Source organism: Rhamphochromis sp. 'chilingali' (assembly GCF_963969265.1).
Source record: "Rhamphochromis sp. 'chilingali' genome assembly, chromosome: 10".
Classification (NCBI taxonomy): Eukaryota; Metazoa; Chordata; class Actinopteri; order Cichliformes; family Cichlidae; genus Rhamphochromis; species Rhamphochromis sp. 'chilingali'.
The window spans coordinates 34,958,323-34,980,943 of record NC_137937.1 but is presented as its reverse complement, the minus strand read 5'-3'; the positions used below and the strand labels follow the sequence as shown (position 1 = coordinate 34,980,943).

The 22,621-nt window shown below is 37.8% G+C and overlaps 1 protein-coding gene and 1 long non-coding RNA gene across 2 annotated transcripts; one reads left to right on the top strand and one right to left on the bottom strand.

The window, feature by feature from the left end:
* Positions 1 to 59: 59 nt before the first annotated feature.
* LOC308404282 lies at positions 60 to 2,147 on the bottom strand. Its single transcript, XR_013973090.1, has 5 exons — positions 2,027 to 2,147; positions 1,394 to 1,548; positions 1,033 to 1,141; positions 806 to 927; positions 60 to 663 (listed from the first exon to the last, which is right to left on the bottom strand). It is a non-coding gene; the product is annotated as an uncharacterized lncRNA (long non-coding RNA).
* A 14,107-nt stretch (positions 2,148 to 16,254) lies between these two features.
* On the top strand, positions 16,255 to 21,660 carry LOC308404279 (glutathione S-transferase theta-3-like). Its single transcript, XM_080894269.1, has 5 exons — positions 16,255 to 16,684; positions 18,926 to 19,013; positions 19,521 to 19,677; positions 20,404 to 20,580; positions 21,280 to 21,660. The coding sequence occupies exons 1-5, from the start codon at positions 16,576 to 16,578 to the stop codon at positions 21,478 to 21,480; spliced, it is 732 nt and encodes a 243-aa protein (XP_080750395.1). The 5' UTR covers positions 16,255 to 16,575; the 3' UTR covers positions 21,481 to 21,660.
* The last annotated feature ends 961 nt before the right edge of the window (positions 21,661 to 22,621 follow it).

Genomic DNA, 22,621 nt, shown 5'->3' with positions numbered 1-22,621 from the left:
AAAATGAAGCAACCAGAGATTTAATGATGAAGACTCTGGGTTCTGTAGTTCACGTTTTACAGTCCTGAATGACTCTTTGCATATGATTTATTGAAGAGCAGTTTAGAATACACTTTACATTTAGACTGTTGCTGTTTCATTTTTTGCATTGTTGCCGTGTTATGTCATGAATAAGGTTCACCTGCTGGGGGTTTGATGGATCAGCTGGACAATACAGTCAAAGACAGACTTCATTCATCACATGCAAGAATCCTAGTTGGATTTTTGTTGTCACTCATGTTTTTGAACCAAATATTGAAAACAATTCTGACAGACTGGATACCTGGTCAGGTGTACATTACCTTTCACTCAAGCATCCCAGGACAGAGCCCTGCCCCACCATGAGCCTGGGTGGATACGTGGTTATTAATATAAAAGGACCAATACTGAATATGAATATTTCATGAAAATTGAATTATAATACAAATTAGTAATAAGGGTTTCTCTGCGCCCTTATCTACCCCATACTCAAAGAGCTGCGTGCAGAGAGGGTGACAGGAGAGGATGGCACTGAAGAGAAGATGCTCTGGTGATGTCACCATGAAGGAACAGCATCTGGCACGTGTTGCTGAAACATCCCAGTACGCTGGTGTAGTTTCCTCTCCAGCTGTTTGACATGTGACACTTGAACATTAAGGGGAAGAAGAAGAAACAGTGTTAGGTCAGGTGACCACATGGTTTCTAAAGTAACTGACAGGAAGTAACCAGGCCGTTAGAAATGGATGGCATGTGTTTAGAGTTACTGGAGTTGGGTAACTCTACTTACAAAAAGCAGAAGCACACAGATGACAGATCAGATGCTGAATGTTGCAGGAACATGCTCATGTGCGGTGGTCATTCAGTGCTGCTCCGGCAGGTTTGACAGTCCAAGACTGATATCCTGCCCATCTGAGAGTTTGAAAACACACATGCAAAGATTTATTTTGTATTACAGTCAAAGTTGGATGTTCATTTTTGTCCTTTAAAAATGTTTGTGTATTTGAAAGCACTAACATTTAAGGATGACTTGGATCGCCTCCTTTAAAGGGGAGACAAGTGTATCCACTGATCTACGTCACTTAAACTGGATGATGACTCCTCTCTCCCTCACTCAGAAACACTCCTAATATAACCAAGCAAATAAATAATATTGAAGATTTACTTACATCATTACAAAAACAGCAAAAACATCTCCCTTTGATTCTATTTCTTCATTCCTGCTGAACATCAGGCAACAAATATCCCAGAAAATAACAGTAAAATGTAAAGCACATATTTGCTCTGCTTTGTCTAACCTCTGCAGAACCTCTGTCAAGAAAAACATAACTGTAAGCATAAAACAAATATACAATTCATAACACGTCACTGGACAAACCTCGGTCAGTTGATTTACTCTGTGCAGTGCAGACAAACATCAGTCAGCAAGTCAAGGTGGTGAGATGGACTGGTGTCCTTTGTGACTCTCTTCTGAGGAAACACCACCGTCTCTCCACACCGTCACCATCTGTGAGCACAAACTGCTGCTCTGCTCTGCCAGCATGTAGGAAATCACATATCACACACACAGGGGTGAAGAAACATTAGAACTCAACTTTGGATACTTTAGATCTAAACAGATCAAAGTAGCTCTTAGCTTCAACAATCAGACAAACAATGATACCAAACTGATTCTGTATGAATACAATATGGTATTTTCAATACAGGTGTCAAATTAATTTATTAAAACTAATACAGATATATGTACATTTTTTTTTTGATAAATTAGTTTGCTAAATTATAAGAATATATATATATATTTTTCATTTAACAATTGCAACTGAAAGAAATTAAATATTGAACAAAAATATATTGTCACATTCTGAGCATGCTCAGCACGCTGACAGACTTGAAGTTGCTACAGATTTTAAGTGATAATTATAGGGAAGAAACTTCTCTTTTTCATCCGTTTAATCAAACATTTGATGCCTCAGCTGTCTCAGTCCTATAGCGTTCTGCAACTACAACTAACCTGAAGCTTGGATTTGGCTGCAGGTGCCCCTGTACATCCTTCTCAACATGTGGGTACCATTTAATCACACTTCTTCCTGAGCTTTGCTTCATCACAAGACCAAAGGTGGCATCCCGTGTCATCATCCAGAAGAAACATTTGAAGAAACATCATGGAGAAGAAACATTTACGCACCTCCTGGTTTTGTTTTCTGATCCTGCGAAAAGACTGAGGACAACAAAACCCAGAGAACACGAGATACACAACATCCAACATTCAGACTCAACAGCCTCCATAAATGAAGACCACCGCGTTTGTTCAGTTATAGTAGATATAAGCATACTTCACATTACTGGGTATGAATAATAATGAGGAGGCAAACTTTGAAGAGGCAGAGCATGATGTCCCACCATCAGACTGTAAACAAACATCCACCAGGCTTCTTTGTTGCCAAAATTGATGATTCTCCCATCAGGGATCAGTAGCGTGTATTAACCTGTGGTATAAGCAGCAGTCACTGAAATATTACTGTTTCAGATAAGAAATCTAGCACATAAAAACCAGGGTGGGAGGAATCTCTGCCAACTGACTTACCTCTGCAAGTGTGAAGCTCAACAAAAATCTGACTCTCCAGTCACAGACAAACAAAAAACTCCAGCTGGGAGATAGAAAACACTGTCTGGGTCTTGCGGGATGTTGCTGGTCAGAGTCCACACATTAGCAGAGTGCTTCTTGGTCCCACTGACCCATGTGGACAGTGACTGTGGAGAACTGTTCTGGAAAACAGAGAAGAGAATTAAAATAACAAAAAGCCAAACAGGATTTCCACAAAGACTCTCTTGGAATCAGCAATCAAAAAATCACTGGTTCATATTTCAATTAAATATGAACAGGTTCCTTAAATGTACGCAGTTCAGATCTGATTTAATTTAATTTCCTTCACACAGCACATTCGTCCAGGCTGACAGGTATTATTTTTGATTAGGTTTCACAGTGCGCACTTTGCCAGGCAAGTGCTGCAACAATTAAAAAACCAGCAGAATACATTCCGATAAAGGTTAGTCATCGACCATAGCAAATAATCACATTTAATCACACAATGTTTTCATTGCTTAGAAACCTACTGATTATATACTTGAAAAAATTATAACAGTAGACTAGCATTCTGTGTAATTTCAGTATTATTAACTTAACTATGATTTTCTTTTTAAGGTCTCTCAGCCATTTGAACTGGTTGGGATGGACCTCATTGGAAAACCTACTGAAACCAACAATGGACATCAATACATATGTGTTTTTATTTATTATTTTACAAAATGGCCACAAGCATACCCTTTAAAGTCAAAATCAGCCGGGGAAGTGACAAACTGTCTCATAAAATTCGTCCACCAGTTCGAAGCCCCAAAAAGGATTCTTACTGACTGACCAAGGCAAAGAATTTGTCAATTCTGTAAGTACTTTAGTCTTTGGCAAAAATATGTGAACTCATATTTGAATAATTTTTTGAAAATGGTTAATTTTCTGGTCTTTATAAATCTGTTGTTGAGATATTAGTATGACAGCTGTTTATTTAAATTCTTATTGTAATGTGCTTATAGCCAGTGTATATAACTTTCTTTTGCAGCTCAACAAAAGGGTTTGCGGACTGTTAAAAATTAAAAGAAGCCTCTGCTCCCCTTATCACCCTCAAACGAATGGGCTGGTGGAGAAAATGAATGGCACCATCCAGAGGTAAATTCTTGGAGTACATGTTATACATTTATGGGGGTTCCCTTCAAACAAAACATTAATGCATGACATTAAACTATTAAAAAAATGTAAATGATCTTTCATATGAATGTCTTCTATGTGCTTTCATTGTCAGAGCCCTGTGTAAAGTCGTTGGCGACCAACCAGAAATGTGGGATGAGTACCTGGATGCTGTAATGTTTGGACTCAGAACTAAAAAACAAGTGACCACCAAATACTCGCCTTATTACCTAATGTTTGGCAGAGAGGCTCGCTATCCTTCCGAAATCCCAGAAGAGTTCATGGTATGTCTTTTTGTCTGTGACAAACTACACGGAAATCCCACACAACGAAACTTTTTTAGTTTTTGAGGCGCAGGCAGATCAGTTTCAATGGATGCTATGTCACCGCCATAAAAGGACAACAACACTGAATATTTCTATGGATTGTTCCACCCCTTAATAACAGTTTTCTTCATGTCCAATCAATTCCAGGATACACTGAAGCTTTGCCAGAAATACATTGTGTCTTAAAACCTTACCAAAGACACTTAATGTAAATTTTCACTGTATTTCTCAGTTCTTTTATGTATTATCTGTGTATCGTACACAAATTATAGTAATGATAGACATGTCTTTTGATTCAAAGGTTGATGAGACTGTGGAAGACATTGTGGGGCAGGAGGAGGTGTCGGAAGACATTCAAAAGCATCAAAAACTGTTGGAACTGGTGAAGGACAACGTGGTCAAAGCTCAGGAAAAAACAAAGGGCAAAATAAAAATGATGAAGAGAGATGTCGTCTTCAAAGTTGGTGACAAAGTTTTAAGAGCTAACATAAGAAGCCAGCAGAGGAAAGGGGGGAAACTTGAAGCAAACTTTTTAGGCCCTTACATTATTACAGCAATCCAAGGTAAAAGTGCAGATCTTCAGGATTCCAATGGGACAATCATTCCAAAAGTAAATATTGACCAACTAAAGTTAAGCAAAGACAGCATGCCAAGAGTGCCACACCGGGGTTTAAAGAAAACACCAGCCACATTACTAACAGCACAACCAGATCCAGCAGCACCAGCATCTGCTCTAGCTTCACAGGCTACAGCAGCACCAGTGGCGGTAGCACCAGCACCTCCTCCTAAAGCTACACAGGCTACAGCACCAATGGCATCACTTACATCACTACCAGTTCAAACACAACATCCATCTCCAGTTCCACAAGGTATACCAATAACGGTATCAGAACCAGAGTCAGGAGCAACAGCACAGAAAGTGAACGAACCACCAGAACCAGCCACAAGTGCTACAGCACCAGAACACGCTACAGCTCTACAAACCGAATCCAAAACAGCAGCCGACCCAGCCTCAAAGACCATAACAGCAGCAGACCAGGCCTCACAGACCACAACAGCAGCAGACCAGGCCTCACAGACCACAACGGCAGACCCGACCACAACAGCAGACCCAGCCTCACAAACCACAACAGCAGACCCAGCCTCACAGACCACAGCTCCAAATGCTACAACCACACAAGCCTCAGGTCCACAGATTACAGCCCAGCAATCTACAGCACAAACCATAGAACCAACAGTTGCAGAGAAATGTAAATAAATATACTATTTTTTTATTTTTTAAAAAAGGACTTTTGTTCCTATGACAGTGTTTGTTTCAGTACTCTGTAGATCATGGCATAGGAAATTTTACACCTTTAAAAAGATTTTGTTAGGTATATTTCCTAACAGAATATTTAAATTTAACAATATGTTAATGCTTTAAAAAAACATTCATGGGGCAAAACATTATAGAAAACTTGTAAAAGGATGTAAGCCACATGTGTAAAATTACACAAATGAAAAAGTGAGTCCTTCAAAACTGTGAATCTTTCTTTTGTTGTTGTGTAACCCAGAATGTTCATGATTGATATTGTACATCTGATGTACACTAAGAGTGAAAAGTTTGGACACACCTTCATTTTAATGTTGCTTCTTAATTTCCTTGTCTATTTTGTAGATTCATTGTTAGAACTCGAGGCATCAAAACTATGAATGGACACATATGGAGCACTAACCCTAACACAAATGATGTAGTAAACCAAAAAGTATGAAAGAACCAAAAATATTTTTTATATCTTAGATTCTTCAAATTAGCCATGTAGCTTCAACTAAACATAATTTTAAAAAATTGTTGTAATAGGTGTTTCTGCTGGAAAAAAGATATGATAGGGGGCAAGAGCATTTCTATTGCTATGTATTTAAATTTCTTTTCTTTTATTAATATGAATTTATTTAAATTTCTTTGTAGAACATTGCAAGTGTAACTTTACCCCCAAATAAAAGCAAATTTAAGTTCTCCTTTTTTTTTTTACAAAATACAATGTTAAACCATGTGCCCATTTTATCAGCGTCTTAAAAGTATTTACCCTGAAACACGTCTTTTGTCAGACAACTACATAAGAAATTATGCATTTGAAATTTTGATTTACATTTAGTCCTGCTGACTTATCTCTTTTTCTCATTACTTTTTGTAGATATAATGGATGCCTGGGCTGGAAAGAGTCCTCACATTCTACTCTCCAGAATTGGTGCTTACAAATTATTCTACTGGGATATCCAACAAATTGGTCCAGACATGGAGTTGGAAAGTGAGGTACAGTGATCTTTACTGACAACAATGCAACTATCAGTGTTTTATTCATTGACAACAGTTAACAAATGTTTACATTTTGTATTCGCAGTCTATTAATGCATATCTTGCGATCATGCACTCTAAAAAGTAATTAATGGGATCTTTAGTCATTACTTACATATATATGTTGTTGTGAAATGAAAAATCAAGTTCATAAATACTGTTAGACTTCCTAATTAAAATTTTTATTTTATTGAGTTCGGGTGACACATAAATTATGCCTCTTTACTCAATATATAATCGTGATTTGTCTGAATTTAAAATCTTCTTTTAATCAAAAAACAATATAATTTTAAGTTCTGTCGATGTAAAATACAACTTGATGACGTGTAAACAGCTCATAGTTCTCTTCTTCTACACAAGCGGACATATTCAACAGCACGTGTTCAAGGTTTATCAAGAGCTGTGTTCGTCGCGAACGGTGAGTAATTTTATGCGAAATTACACATATCTGCAGTCGCTCTGGATTTTGTTAGTTTACTTTAAAACAACGACGTAACATACATAACATACATCTTAGCTTGCCCCCGCGTTTGTGTGTTTTAATATACACACAGCAGCTAATTCCGCGATAGCATAAATTGTTGGGCTCTTTTTGGAAAATTTAACACTGACGTTACTCTAATGCAGACCACTGTAATTGTCTTATAATTTTTAAAAGATAGCGGACGTTGTTCGCCCCGGCGCAAACTACTATGCTAACGTAGCTAGCCAAGCTAAGTTGTGTTCACTGTGATTTTATTTTTGAAATGTGAAATTTATTTTTTGAAGGGAAGCATTTTATGTTAGTAATTGTTAAGAAACGCTTCTAAATTTTCGTAACGTTACGGGGTGAAGTTCAACCCCATTGGCTTCTGCGCAGGAAGTGCGGTCGCCATTAGTCCGGTGTGTCTGTTGACCGCTAAGAGCGGTTCTTCACCGGCTGCTCGGCCTATTTTCACAGGTAAAAGACCAGACTTAAGTGCACGTGCCGCATATGGTAGGCTAGTTAGCTGTCCCTAATTTTTGGGTACTTTCCGTGTTTTGTAGAGACGTAGAGGCGACGTGCATTGGCACTGGCTGTAACATTTATATGCCTCAATAAAGGTTGAAAGTAAGAAAAAAATCAATAGCGGGCCGCCATCTTGGTTGGGTCCCCATTCGCCACCAGTGCATTTTTTCTACTGAGGAATGTATTCACCCATGGTAAATAAGGAAAATGTTTAAATATTTTTCCAAACAGATAAGGCAAGAAAGGTCAATAATCCCACATATGGTTTCAGTAGTATGCCAGTTTTTGCAACACTAGGGTGCACAAAAATGACCATAGCTGCTGACTCAGCATTGATTCCAATTTGGTTTTGGAGAATGAAATGAAAACAGATCAAGTGGGATTTTTGACATTGTAGCTTGTGTATAAAAAAGTTTGGGTTTTTTTTCGTATTTACTGTCAGAAATGATTCTGTCCTGTCATGCCACACCTTATGTTTGCTTTTGTTGATAAAAAAAAACTATATATATATATATATTATTTATTTATTTATTTATTTATTTTTTGAGTTAACACATTCCTCAGTAGAAATACATGCACTGGGGGCGAGTGGAGACCCCTCCAAGATCGCGGTCGTTGGGGATACACGCTCCAACAGACTGGCCCAGTCCATGTCACCTCTATGTATATTTGATCTATGGAAAGCCACGTTAGGCCTTCCAGCACCCAGTGTATTCAGGTCTATGTAGTTTTGAATGTTTGGTTCTAGCTCACACAGCTTTGACAGGTGAAACTTATTCACTGTATTGAAGACTCACAGGTGAAGTTGAAAATACCATCTTTTGTATTTTTGTGCAGGCACAACTTTCTGGTGTTATACACTGTCCTGGCGTTGCAGATCTAGGGGTTCCAGTTAAGACGTGGTCAGCCTTCTAAAGAAAGTGGGAATCTCACCGAAATATTCAGTTACTTTGCTGTGTTTCTTGCCAGGACAAAGGCTCAAACCATCATCTTCTCCTGGTATCGAATACCAAGGGACCTTCTGAAGTAAGCTTTAACAAGTAAGCTTGAATTGAGTAATTCAGAATCATGAAGTATGGATTGGCCTTGCAAAATCTGTAAATTTGCAACCTCCACTAAGGAAGAGCTGATGAAACATTATAGGTTACGCCATATCCCCAGTGTACAGCCTCTGCCATGTCCTTACCTAGATTGTTTTTGTTCATTTAAGTCATGGGGTAGCCTAAAATCACACAGATCAAGGAAACACTCAACTCACTCAACAATGAGAACCTCTGAAATACTCAGTTTCTGTTGCCAGTTCTGTAATGTGGGCACATTTTCCACTGAAAAAGAGTATTTTGAACACCTTCTATTTTTTTCTATCAATCAGGACAACACAGTTGAAAAGCGCAGAGAAATTGCTATTCGCTGCCTCATAGTCTATCTTGGAGAGAAGGAGGAGGATCTTTTCAAACAATACAGCGCAAGTACTTGAGTTGGTTTTTAATTTTTTGTTTAGTTTTGAATGCATGTCTCTGTTGGGTCTTTGTGTTTTGTTCATTGGATTTTCTGTTCAGGGTTGAGTATTTAAGTCATTCAGTGCCATAGACGTCTTTAGACGTCAAAATGAATCCGAACGCTCAGTGCCATAGATGCCTCTTGAGCTTTTTATTGAATTGAGAAGGTGGTGGAGTTGATTACATGGATAAAATCCCACCAGCGTGACAGTCGGCTCTACTGAGAACGAGTATTGTGGCGCGATTTTTGATCCAGCTTGTCATTTCGAGCTTGAGGTGTCTGCAGCCTGACGTCATGGTTTTTCTAGCGATTCCAGTGAACATGAACCGGATTTATCTGACCAGTATCTCCTGTTAGAAACTTCTGAAGGCAGCAGGGACCAGAATAATGAACGATTTGCTGCATAAAACGCACAGAAATTGTTGATAGACGAACCGATGGCCGGGTGGGGGGTGAACAGACTAAGTCGCGCACTCACTTGTGCGGGAGTAACACACACACACAGACTCTCTGAATCATAAATCAGTCGCTTTTTTCTTATATATTTTTCAAATGTTGAAATTGTCTATAAACAACTATTTTTATACAAAAAATAATCTGCCAAAAGTACATTTTTACAGGTGATTTTTTTACTTCATAGTAGTAAAACATAGTTGAGATGTTGCATGAATCATTGAAACATGAAATATTTACATCAAAGTCACTGATCTGCTAGAAAAACCTATTTACACAAAGCGCTTTTGATCCAGAAACAGGTGTTTTGTCATGAAAGTTTCTCTTTTCTACTGCAGATTTCTAAATAACAGAGGTAGAAACATTTTTTTTTTGCTGCTGAAAGAAGAGAGACTCATTTTTGTCATGGTGGTTTCAGAATTCACATAGTCATAGAACAAAATATTCTGTGAGCCTTCAAAATCAGTGAAAAAGCTAAATATCTCTGGCACTGAGGGGAGTATGAAATCTGAGAGTGGCTGGCACTGAATGAGTTAAGGGACATTCCAACCCTAAGTGAAGATATGTCTATTGCCATGTATAAGTGAGAAAAAAGCATTTCAGAATTACAATCCGAAGATGTTTATTGCCATTGTCATTGAACATAATTTGCTGAATAGAAACCTGTTTCCGTGATAAGGTGCAACATAAACACACAGGATAAAAAATTTTGTAGCCAGCGCAGTCATTTTCCTGATCTGGCAGCAGCTTTAGCAGAGCATAAACAATGGAAGTGAATGGCAGGTACTAGCATTTTGTGTGCAAAAGTGATTAAAATCACTCAATAATGATACCAAGTATTCCTGGGGAGCTCAACAATCATGCTGACTGCAAATGAAAAGTATGAATTGACATGAAGGATTTTCAGGAGCCGATTTAGACTTGGGACTACATTACGACAAAGCACTGCTGTAAGCCTCCACATGGTTATAACACAGCAGTTGAAGCCACTGCCGACCAGTGTCTATAAACCAACATGCTATTTGTGCAATATTTCTTCAACAAATCAAAGACCCATCCATTGTTACTGCAGCTTACCATGCTTGTATAGTAGTGGCTGTGTGTGTTTGTTTATGGAAGCTGGAGGCTTTTCCAACTGTTGCGTTATATCCATGCACCATGCAGTGGATGTTTACAGCGGTGTTTGTCGTAACTGCAATGTAGTCTCAAGTCTAAATCAGCTTCTGCAAATCTTCCGTGTTACTTTTGCACTTTTCATTTGCCGTGAACATGATTACTGAGCTCCCAAGAAATATTTGTTTTCATTACTGTTTTCATTTTTGTTAGTCATTTTAATCACTTTTGCACACAACATGCTAGCACCTGCTATTCACTTCCATTGTTTGTGCTCTGCTAAAGCAAATGGATTGCTTCCGGATCAGGAGAATTAGTGTGCTGTTTACAAAAGGCTTGTTTCTCACTTTCTAACTGTGGCAATATGGCAATAGATAAAATTTCACTTAGAAGTGGAATAACCCTTAAAAATGATTTATTAGATTTTCTTTTCAAAGTGGAAAAACAAGACATTTTTTATTTTAAACGTTGGATTATGGTTTAATTTAGCTTTTAAAAATTACAGAATGACAAAGTAAAATCACTGAAAAACACAAAAGACAACCTGTTTTAGCTTATTTTCCTACCTGTAGTAGTTCATTCCCTTATGCACGTCATCCTGAAGTGCTTGAGCTATGTATTTTATACATCCTAACATTTAATTTCTCCTACAAGGATGAGGAGGAGCTCAACGCAGACCTTGCAATGCAAATCATGAAGATTGCTATCATTGGTGATGGGCCTCCAACCATCATCGTTGAGGGATCCAAGATCCTGGAGAGGATTGATGTTGCCAGATCCTGTGCTTTGATGATGGGAGTAATCTACGCTCTGAACCTTACCTATCCCAAGCAGCTGAAATTTACCTTTGAGGTATTTCAAAAGCTATGCCTTGAGCTTGATGGACAAAAAGCCAGCTCTAAAGTAATGAATCTTAAGTTTGGTATTTTCTAGAGCAGACTTGATAGACCATTCGTGAGTGAGTTTCACAAAAACCTTATTCCTGCATTTCTGGCACTACTTCATTGTGTTTTACTAAATTTTAAAGCGCTGTTCTTAAGTCTTCTGAGTTAATGGTTTGCTGTGTCTTAAATGCTGTTATTTGCACATTTTTAAGGAATGCGTTTAATTTCTCCCATGACCTGTGTTCTGAGGGTATTGGTGTGTTTTAAAGTTTGTGTAATGCCCTCTTTAGCTGGCCTTAATCTTGAGGGTGAAAAGTCAAATATGGAAGAGAATCAAGAATACTTTGTAAGAGTGCTGACAAAGTTGAATGAAAGAAGCTTTGCTCATTTTATGTTTAAATTAGTGAATTTAATGTATAGCAGCCTGTCATCTTTTGTTTTGATTCACTGTCACATGTTAAAGTAAAAAAAAGAGGATTCAAGTAGTAGGTTGTATTACAATTTTAATACACAGTTCCTTAAGTTTCAGCGGGCAATTTGTGTTCTAGGAAACTGAAGCCCACAAATCTTGCACTTCGCATGCACGTTAAAGAATTGTGATGTTTGTTATTGTAATTAAATGGGTCTAACTCATTTGAATACATCTGTCTGAATTTCTATTCTTTCTGAGCACCAGGTACGAGTCCCTTAGCTGATGTCCAGGTATTTGGCATCACATCTGCCGCATTCAAACAAATACACACAACATCCATTTCTTTTTTCTGAAGGTCATGACACAAGCGCACACACAGCCCATGTTAAGGCTGACGTTCGTTTGGGGAAAAAAGTGATCGACAAGTTTCTAAGGTCTTAGAACCTTGACTTCTTTGTGGGCAGGCACCACCATGCATGAGCCTGCCTACGCGGTAGTCATGGTTATAAGACACAGCCAAATGATCAAGGTTGTATTTTGGAGCGAATTAGCCTGCTGGGAAACAGGTAAATACCCTTATAGAATCTCCTGTGGGACCAAAAAATTACTACACTGTAACCAAAATATCATATTTGACCAACATAAATACTATTTATGCCGACAGTTAAGTTCATTTTAATTATAAATGTGTTTTATTTTGATCAAAAAGTTACTTCACCATACATAAATATAATCTTGGATCAACTTAAATTCCTGTGTATTTGTTGACAATTATTAAGTTCATGTTACTCAGAATGTGTTTTTTTTTTGTGGCCAAAAAGTAACTTCACTATACATAAAATTCACGTTGGATCAACTTAAATTTTTGTGTTCTAGTCGAAAATTATTAAGTTAATTTTACTTAAGAATGTTTTTAATTGTGGCCAAAAAAGCTACTTCACCATACTCAAAAATATTGCTTTGAATTAATGTTATTCTGCCAGAAGTTGGCTTAACTCAAAAATTCTAGTGGAAAACGTTAACATGTTTTTTTTATTTGAACCAATGTTTTACTTATTAGAGTGTGGTGAGACAATGCAATCGTCATAATTCAGCAAAAGCAGCATTCATTGATTCATTTTCAATGACTGCCATTTGGAAGAGAAAAGCTCCAAGACTCAAGGTAGGTATCTCTAGAAAGAATCTTGTGTGTATTGTTTAAGTATCTCAGATCATATCCACATCCAGATTTAGATTGGATAACAGCTTATGCAGAAAGAATGAATTGAGACTGGGGTTAGTAGATGTGGATAGTTTATTAGACTTGACAGTTCTCTTTTGTTCTCTGCTTGTCTGGTTTCCTCCTCTTTTTGTACACACTCCAATCAATGCTTGATTTGAGATTTTCAAACATTTAGGCTAATATCTCTTTTGAAATCATTAACACTGCTTCATCTCTTTAATAGGTACCTTTTTATTATCAAGTGATTCATACGTCACTGTTAAAGAGGCTTAAGAAAGCATTAAACATTATTCTGCAGATGGTAAAAGGATCGCATTGAAAATGATTGAAAATGAACTCCATGTCCAAAAAAAATCCTTAGAAAGACCTTTATTAGTCTTGGAGGAAGTAATGTGCAAAACCACTTATAAAAAATATAAGATAGTCCAGCTTCTTGCACAGGTTAAAGAAATGAGGGGTGAATCATGGCTGTCGCAGAGTACTTTATAAGTGGATGATATATAATATATCATAAATAGCTTTAATAAAAAAGGACTCTAAACAACATGTTATTGCATTTCTTTCTGAAGTGAATATTTTTATTGTTTTGTTTCAATTTAAGAGCAAACCCATGGAGCATGAAGTCATTCTGGGAATTGTAAATGAACATCATCACTGGACATTAGTGGTAAAAAAATAATTGCATTTACAATATTCATCAAATCAGTTTTATAAGACAAATGCATGGCATGCAGATAATCTTAAGTCTTGAATTATTACATGTAATTCTCCACATAATTTTACTGTAGGTCATTTACCCACAAGAAAAGAAGTCACTCTATCTTGATCCACTCGGAGAAACTAAACAAGGTATCCAAAATTGTTTGGAATCAACAAGGTAAGGATAAATGTTGAAATTTATTTTGACCCTTTATTAAACGCTTTGTTGCTGTTGTTATTTTTGTGTTTATTATGACAATTATAAGTATGATGTCAATCAAAAAAAATTTAAAAAAAATTGGCACTCAAAATTAAAAAAATAGCAGCAACAGGTTTGAATTTTTGTGTTGGCCTTCTGATATTGTGGTGTTATGGGTTAATTTTGCCTTTACAGAGAAGTCTCCCCATGTTTCAATGTTTATTTGAGGACCTGATGTCTGTATGAGATGATGTTTTTACATTAGAAAATATAGCACGGGGAGAATAATGTTTAGTAGTTGCATAAAGTGTTGCGGAGGTTTAGCACTAAAACATCAGACAAATGTCTAAAATAATTTCACATAGGTTATACATGTGTGAATTTCATCTTTGCTCCTCCTCCACATCTCTTCAAAGTGTACTGTGTAAGTGATTGATTTCTATATCATGGGCGGAAACGGGAAAAAAAAAAGCACAAGTAATTGTCCACGGAAATGCGTTGTAGACTTTTAAAAAGTAATGATTTTAACAAAACAGTGTGGTCAGTTCTTAACTTGATGTTCAACAGACACTTAAGCTCTCCATACTGTTCACCTTCTTGTGTCACCAAAATTTTAAAACATGTTATTTATTTTTATTGTACTTATCTTTCAGGGCATTCATGCGAAAAAAAGGATGCAACGTCTCAAGATGGACTTGTGACACAGTCAAACACCCAAAACAAGTGGACGATACCTCATGTGGAGTCTTTGCATTGAAAGTACCAGTCTTAACCGTAATACATACATATATACGAGAATATTGGAAATGTTGTGTTGTAATAAATGTTAATGACAGGAAAAGGAATATAAGATAATTACACAATAAAAGAAAGAAATTGATTCACAGGAAACAAATTACTATAAAATAACATTTACGATATTAGCCTATTTAGTCATCTTAGAATCTCTTTTTCAGTTTGCTGAAAAGATCTTGCGAAAAGAGTCAATAGACTTTCCGTCTACAAAAAAGGCCATAAACACACACAGGCTGCAAATTGCCACCACTCTTCTCCTAGAGACAGGTAACTCATTTTCCACCATTCAATGTTCTCACATCATGAATATTTTCATCATGATGGCTGTAGAAACAAACCATATAGTTGTTTGAATGAAGTAATAAGTGCAGTAGGTAGCATACTCTATGTGCTATTTTTTCACTTTTTAAAACAGATGACTTGACAAACATCTGTCATTTCTGCGGGGAAGAAGAGCATGAAACTGACAACAAATGGGTAATGACATCAAAAAAGACTGCTAAATGTTATGATCAATTCCCATAAATGAAATTTTAACATTGGGATTTGTAATTATTTATTTTTTTACAGATTCAGTGTGAGATGTGTTTGCAGTGGTTCCACCAGCTCTGCGTGAAAAGCCCACCACCAGAAGATGTGTTTATTTGTCTCGCTTGTACATAGTTGACACTAAAGGTCCACAGCTAGTGTTCTTATGGCACACATTGTCGAGAACACATATCTACATATATAGATGTAGATGTTAAATTAAGAAGTCTAAAAAAACCAAATGGTCTCCAAAGTTACTGTAGTTATTAGTTATACTGTTATTTATTTTGCAAATAAACTCTTTCGTGATAGCAAAACCAAGGTGCATTATTGATGGGGGGGCACACATTTTGGCAGCCGATGCCACACAGCCTGATAAAATCTGTATCCCTCCATAACTTTTGCTGTGAATAAGACATCTTCTCCAAAGTTACTGTACTTATTGGTTATACTGTGACTTATTTGGCAAATATACCCTTTGGGATGGCAAAGGCAATATGGATTACAGATGGGGGGGGCACACATTTTGGCAGCCGATGCCATACAGCCTGATAAAATCTGTATCCCTCCATAACTTTTGCTGTGAATAAGACATCTTCTCCAAAGTTACTGTACTTATTGGTTATACTGAGATTGATTTTGCAAATAAACTCATTCGTGATAGCTTCGCTACAAAATGTAAACCGAGTGTAAATTCACTGGAGAGCGACGTGTTTCCATGATCGCATCTGGTTTTACAGTATTATAGTATCAAAGTCTTTTTCTAGACAAAGTACTCCCAGCAGGTTATTTCAGTGTACAGTATAAGGTAAACTGTCTTCCACACGGCACATTACAATGTCACGAAACTAATATTAAATTCATCGAGTCTGCTGTTTTCCAGCTTTTACTCTTTATCGCGTCGACTGCAGATCAGTGACAAGTAGCGTACAGAACGGAGCTGGGCAAGTGGCACCTCCTACTTTGCGCGCTCCCGTGAATGGGGAAACAATTTTTGACGGGGGTAACTACTTTGGCACTGTACTAGTTTTATTTTGTTGTATTTATCCGCGACACCTTAAAGGCCGGTCCGTGAACATATTGTCGGGCATAAACCGGTCCGTGGCGCAAAAAAGGTTGGGGACCGCTGAGCTAAGAGACCCATAAAGTAGATGAAAAAGTGACTAGAGTTTATGAAATGTTTGGTTAAGTTGAGACCAAAGCTCAGATTGCTCAACCATTGCTTACTTTGAACGATCACTATCACTTAAACGTTAGTAGGTCATGTAGCAAGTAGAGGCGGAGTTCTGGTCAGATAGACTATATCAGGCTAGGCAGGAGAGTAGCCACAACACAGAGGGAAGCATCTGCAGCCGTCACATTCCGACATGATGGAGCTCTATCTCGATTTGATATCCCCACCTTGCCGCTCTGTCTTTCTGTTTGCCAGAGCGCTCAGGATTCCCTTTGAGTTCAAGGTTGTCGACCTTGCCACAGGTAATCTTGCTGGGGACAGAGATGATAGTTTATATTTGACTCATGCATGCTTTTGTAAAAGTTTCAGCTCACATTCTAAAATAGTAGCATTTGTATATTTTGGAAAAAAATATAGAGCTAAATGATCTGTAGACTTTGAACTCCGCTTGTTCTCTTTGTCTGCGAATAATTTGGACTGGAAAAGGATTTCGCAAGAGTTCAGAGGAGATGAATGCCCCCACGGCTTTTAACTTGTGCTGTAATTGCTAACATTCACAAAATCTCCCTCTGGGATATCAGTTTACATTTTTCACATTTCACCCAGAAAGAGTTTTGTTAACTCTGAGATACCCGACTCTTTAAGACAGGGACGTTTTTCAAGCAAGTAAAACAGGGAGAGAGAAAAACCCAAGACAAAGGAACAGAGAAACAGAGGTGTGGACTCGAGTCACATGACTTGGACTCGAGTCAGACTCGAGTCATTAATTTTATGACTTTAGACTTGACTTGAAAAAATGTTCTAAGACTTGTGACTTGACTTGGACTTTTACACCAATGACTTGGGACTTGAATTGGACTTGAACCGGTTTACTTGAAAAGACTTGATATTTTACCCCAAATATAAAATTTAACATGCATATTATATAGAGATTGAAAATGTGACGTCATTCACGGGTAGAACCGCAAAGGATTCTGGGAACTCGTGGCAAGCGGTACTAGCGCACGCAGGCTTTCAATTGAAATCAGTTATACAGCGATAAAAAGAAACACAAAAATGTCAAGAAGCCGTTGTATTATTAACTGCAATAGCCGGTCGCATGACAGCCACGAGAAGCTGACGGGTAAAGAGATCGGTTGTTATCGGATTATGTCGTTGAAGAGAAATTGTTCGAGCCATGTTTCCGAAGTAACAAAGACGTGACGGATGGCCTGGATCGCAGCCATTCAAAGATCAAATATAAGGTCCCAGAACCCTCCAGCTCACAGGTTAGTCTGCTCCAAGCATTTACACGAAGGTCAGTGTTTTTTAGTAGTTAATACCTCATTTTCATAACATAATTGGTGATATAGGTTACAAGCAAGTCTGGCGCTGAACAGAAATTGTCGCGCTATGCTCCTTTGTTTATTGTGCATAAATAGTGAATTGTCCTGACACAATATTGCGTTTCGCTTCTGTTATTATGGTACACTGACAAAAACATATACTTTTATTCACAGGATAAAACAGTTGTTTTGTATCACTAATTGCCCAGTACGATTACAGCATACAGTATTATTGTCACTGCTACATTTCTGTGATGGGTACCAGAAATTATTTCCACTACTAATTAATTACCGTTGAGCTCAAAGGTCCTATTAATAAACGGTTAACGAATGTGTATTTATGACGACGATTTGTGAGACTGGTAAACTTATGATACGTACGATGGTCTTTACTTTCTACACGGTGCATTTCAAGGTCCTGTACCCATCCGTCGGTAAACTGTACCTGGGCTTGTTGCAGTGACCTGAAGTTACTAAACTTCATGAGTGTGTGCACTCACTCCAAGAACCGTATGATTATAAATATGCATATAAATATGCTAAGATGAGATAGCTGACTTCATCTAACTAGCAAATGTTGTCCAGGCTACGTTGGTGATACAGTTTTTTTTAATGTGTATGATATTTTTGTCATGCGATTTTAAAGCTGGTCCTACAACCGCATCCAAGAATAACATGCAGCTTATCTCAGAACTGTCGGTGAAAATTATTCTTGGAGCTAGGTTTAATTGAGCTGCATTTTAAAGAGGTGCAATTTCACAATTTGTGTATATTTTCTAAGTTCACTATTTTGTCATGTGTTGAGAAAAACACAGATTTTAAAATTACATGGTCTAATATTTACATTTAGCATAACTGCAACATTATTTTTTCTTTTTTTTTTTTAAAGACTCGAAAGGACTTGAAATTCAAAGTTTCAGACTTGTGACTTGACTCGGACTTTTACACCAGTGACTTGAGACTCGACTCTGACTTGCCTGACATTACTTGAGACTTGACTTGAGACTTGAGGATAAAGACTTGAGACTTACTTGAGACTTGCAAAACAATGACTTGGTCCCACCTCTGCAGAGAAACATTGCAATGCTTTCTGCTTCCAGACAGTTTAGTCTGTTTGATCTCTTTTCCCACATTCTGAAACAATTTATGGAGTTGTGCAGTCTAGACCTGTTTTTTTAACGTGTTGTAACGTGTGCATGGATTCTGTGTTTGTCTCAGGGCAGCAGTACAGCAAGGAGTTTGGGGACCTCAGCATCGTGAGAAAGGTTCCTGTCATGAAGGATGGAGGCTTCATTCTGACTGAGAGGTACATCGGGCGTCTGAGTTTTGGTCTGGCTTCTTTACACATTATTTAAATGATATAATTATATACATAATTTAATTGAAATACTTTACTTGTCCTGTATCTCTGACATACTTTACTTAGATTGCAGCATAGCTAATATCACATGTTCCACATTTGTGCCTTTTGGACCATTGTGCATGCAGTTCTGTGCCACGTTAAACAGCTTCCTGTGCATTTACTGTAATTGTACTAAGAGTACATCTAAGAAGTCTATGCCTCAGTGTTGCTCAGTGAGTTTTGAGTTTTTCACTTGTTTGATACTTGGCAGTAATTGGCAGATATTTGTGAGAGTAATCTAAATATGGTCATTTACAGCTCAAAAAACAGGACTGTGACATCCTAAATGCTAAAACTGAACCTACAAAACAGAGTTTCTCAAACTAAAAGATAATTAAGAATTGTTAAATTCAGCACTTTAGCAAGTAGGGGTTAAAACATCATTTGTTTTTGTTCTCTCTTGTGTTGCAGTACTGCGATCTTGGAGTACCTTATGCAGAAATACTCGGGGTCAGTGGCAGATCACTGGTTTCCTGCTGATCTGCAGCAGCGAGCACGTGTGAACGAATACTTCTCCTGGCAGCACATGAACCTCAGAGCTCACTGTTCAAAGGTCTTCCTGCTCAGGGTTCGTGTCCCAGTTCAATCAACTGTCCTCACCTGACGCTTTTCAACACACACATTTCATCAGCCTCGTTTGTCTGATTGGTTCCTTTTGTAGATATGATATGATTTACGGTCCCCACTGACACGTCTGTTTGGACGTTTCAGTGGACCAGTTTCACTTTGGATTTAGACTTTTGCACCAATTTAGAGTTGACTCTTCTTTGAGAGAAAGGCACAATGTGGCACAAAGTCAGCAGCTTTGCATGAAGTTTAAATGACACAGGGTGGCTGAGCTGAAAACTGGCACTTCTAAAAAAAACCACAGAATAAGCACCATTAGTACAATGTTTTGTTTGTAATATTTACAGTAATACTTTCCAGTAAACAGTGTGCCAGGATATTGAGATACTTCACAGGATCACCTGCTGGTGCCACAAAAGGAAAAGTCAAAAAGTGTATCCTCTGCGTGCTATGAATGTCCATCCAGTAAATGTTGAGTTTATGACCACCTGGCAGTCAGACACTAACAATTAAAGATTTTAAGCATAACGATATCCAAAAGAACATTTGGAAATCTATGCACATTCCACACGGAAAAACATTTAAAAGAGTCAACTAAGAAAAACAGAAACAAAACTAAACAGAAAAGTTTGAAGCTCTTTCTTTGGATCAGCAATAACTACCTCTCTTAGGCTCTTGACTGCATTGCCGGTGCCAACAGTTAATCTCTGTGTGTCTGTGATGGCAGGCTCTGTATCAGATTGTCATGGACTCTGAAATCCCGAAGGAGACGATGGACTTTGCTGTTGAGAATGTGAAGCAGTCGCTCAACTTGCTGGAGGAGAAATTCCTCCAGAGTAAACCGTTCATCCTCGGGGACAAAATCTCTGTGGCTGATGTGGTGGCCATAGTGGAGATCATGCAGGTACTAATATTTCCATCACTACTGCTGCTTCTGTCGCAGGATTTCTACTTTGCCTGTCGTAACTAATTTTAAAACTAAAATTATAAGTAAATACTGCGTATACATTAAACTCCCACAGCGTGTGTGAAGAGGGAGCTTTAAATCTCTTCTCCAAGAGTCTTGTCACATTTAAGCCAATTGAAATCATTCGTGTGTACAGGTTTTAATCTTTAGTCTTTAGTTTAGTCATATCCATGGTACTGTGCTCAGTTGGTTTGTGTTACCAGTCCATTGTGGTCGAGTTAAGTTGTCTTAAACTGCAGTTTACTCCGGGTCTAAATCCCTTGGACTTGGTCAAAAGTCGTATCTAACTGTTTTCATGGACAACATTTGGCCTTGACTGGCAGCATTGACTTGTGATGAGTTTGTGATGAGTACCTCAACTCATCTGCATGTCTAGCATATAAAACCATATTTAAATTAGGGCCACTCCTACATTAAGCCTGCTTCACATGGAGCACATTAGGGCCAGATGATAAGCGTGTAGCTGGCAGACAGTCATAACTGCAGTATAGTCCATCAGGTGAATTGTCTGAATGAAAATGATATGCTCGGATTGTTCTAACTTTATTTTGTCTTCTGAGTTTTTATTTGTTGTTAAATTCTAACAATTGCCAGCTGATTTCCACAAATATAACTGCACTATTGTCTGTTTTGCAGCCTTTTGGAACTGGTTTTGATGGGTTTGAAGGTCGCCCGAAGCTGATCGCCTGGAGGAACAGAGTGAAGAAAGAGCTCGGTGAGAAGTTATTTGAAGAAGCTCACGAGGCGCTCATGAAGTCCAGCAACATGCCACAGAAGCTGAAGAACAGCGGCAATTTTGCCCAGCTTAAACCTATACTGCAGAAGCTTTTCCACTGAGGAGGTTTCTGTATGCAAACCGACAAAATCAAACTTTATTGGTCGGACTGATCAGTCCAGTTTGTTTTTATTGGGATGTTTTCATACTTAAAGAAATCATGAGCATTTAACCATCTGCACTTTGTACAAAGAAAAAATAAATAAATTTACATCTGATTAAAACTAAGTTGTCAGCCAGTCACAGAATTTCTGGAAATCACTTCTTATGTAAGAACAGATTTAGACATTTTTCCATTTAGACAAATGTAACGGGTGAAATACTTTGAATAACAAAGCCTGTGGCTATCACAAAGTCAAGATAAGGTCACAAGAAGGCTATCCTCCCCAGAAAATATTTTAAAACCTGATCTTCAGCTTTTCCCCCACAGATCTGTGATACTGACAGACACCATCCTCCAGCAGTGAACGTCTGAAATCAAACATTTGTAGTGAGTTTTTAAGAAAACTGATGCTCACCATAGGAGATCCGCAGCCTTTTAAAAAATACAATAATAACCTAATTTCAGTATCACTTTTTTTTAACTTACAGTTAAAAAATGCTTCACAATTTAGATAAATTCTACACAGTAATAAAAATATCCCAAACTAAATACACTGACACGAGCTTAGGTTCTTGCATATGTTTGTACACCACGCACGTGCATTTTCAAACAAGATGAATGACCAAGAAAAAGCCAAATTATAAAAATTTCTCAACAAACTCAAACGTTGCCCCTGGATTTAAAATAAGAGTCCCTTATAGCATGATTGGAGAGGTTGACAGCTGAGTCTCCATCTCCGTTCATGCACCGAGGGTCTTGATGGAACTCTGTTTGGGACGTCTAAAGCAAAAAGGTTAGATCTAATTTTAAAAGGATGAAAAAATATTGTGTAAGATGTGTAGATTCTAAAAAAATTTCAAATTGAGGGAAAACAGGATTTGAGCTGTAATTCTGATATGAGAGGGGGCATCATGTTTTATTTTTATTTTTTGGAAAATTAGATGTAGGAACTTTGGGCAAAATGGACAAATAAAATGAATTATTGAATCCTGCAGTGAGGGGATGCCATGGCTCTGTGATACTTTTAATACCACTAAGAGAAGAGATGTCAGGATTGGAGCTCTTTGTGTGTCCTCTTCTCTGTATGATTACGAAAGTGC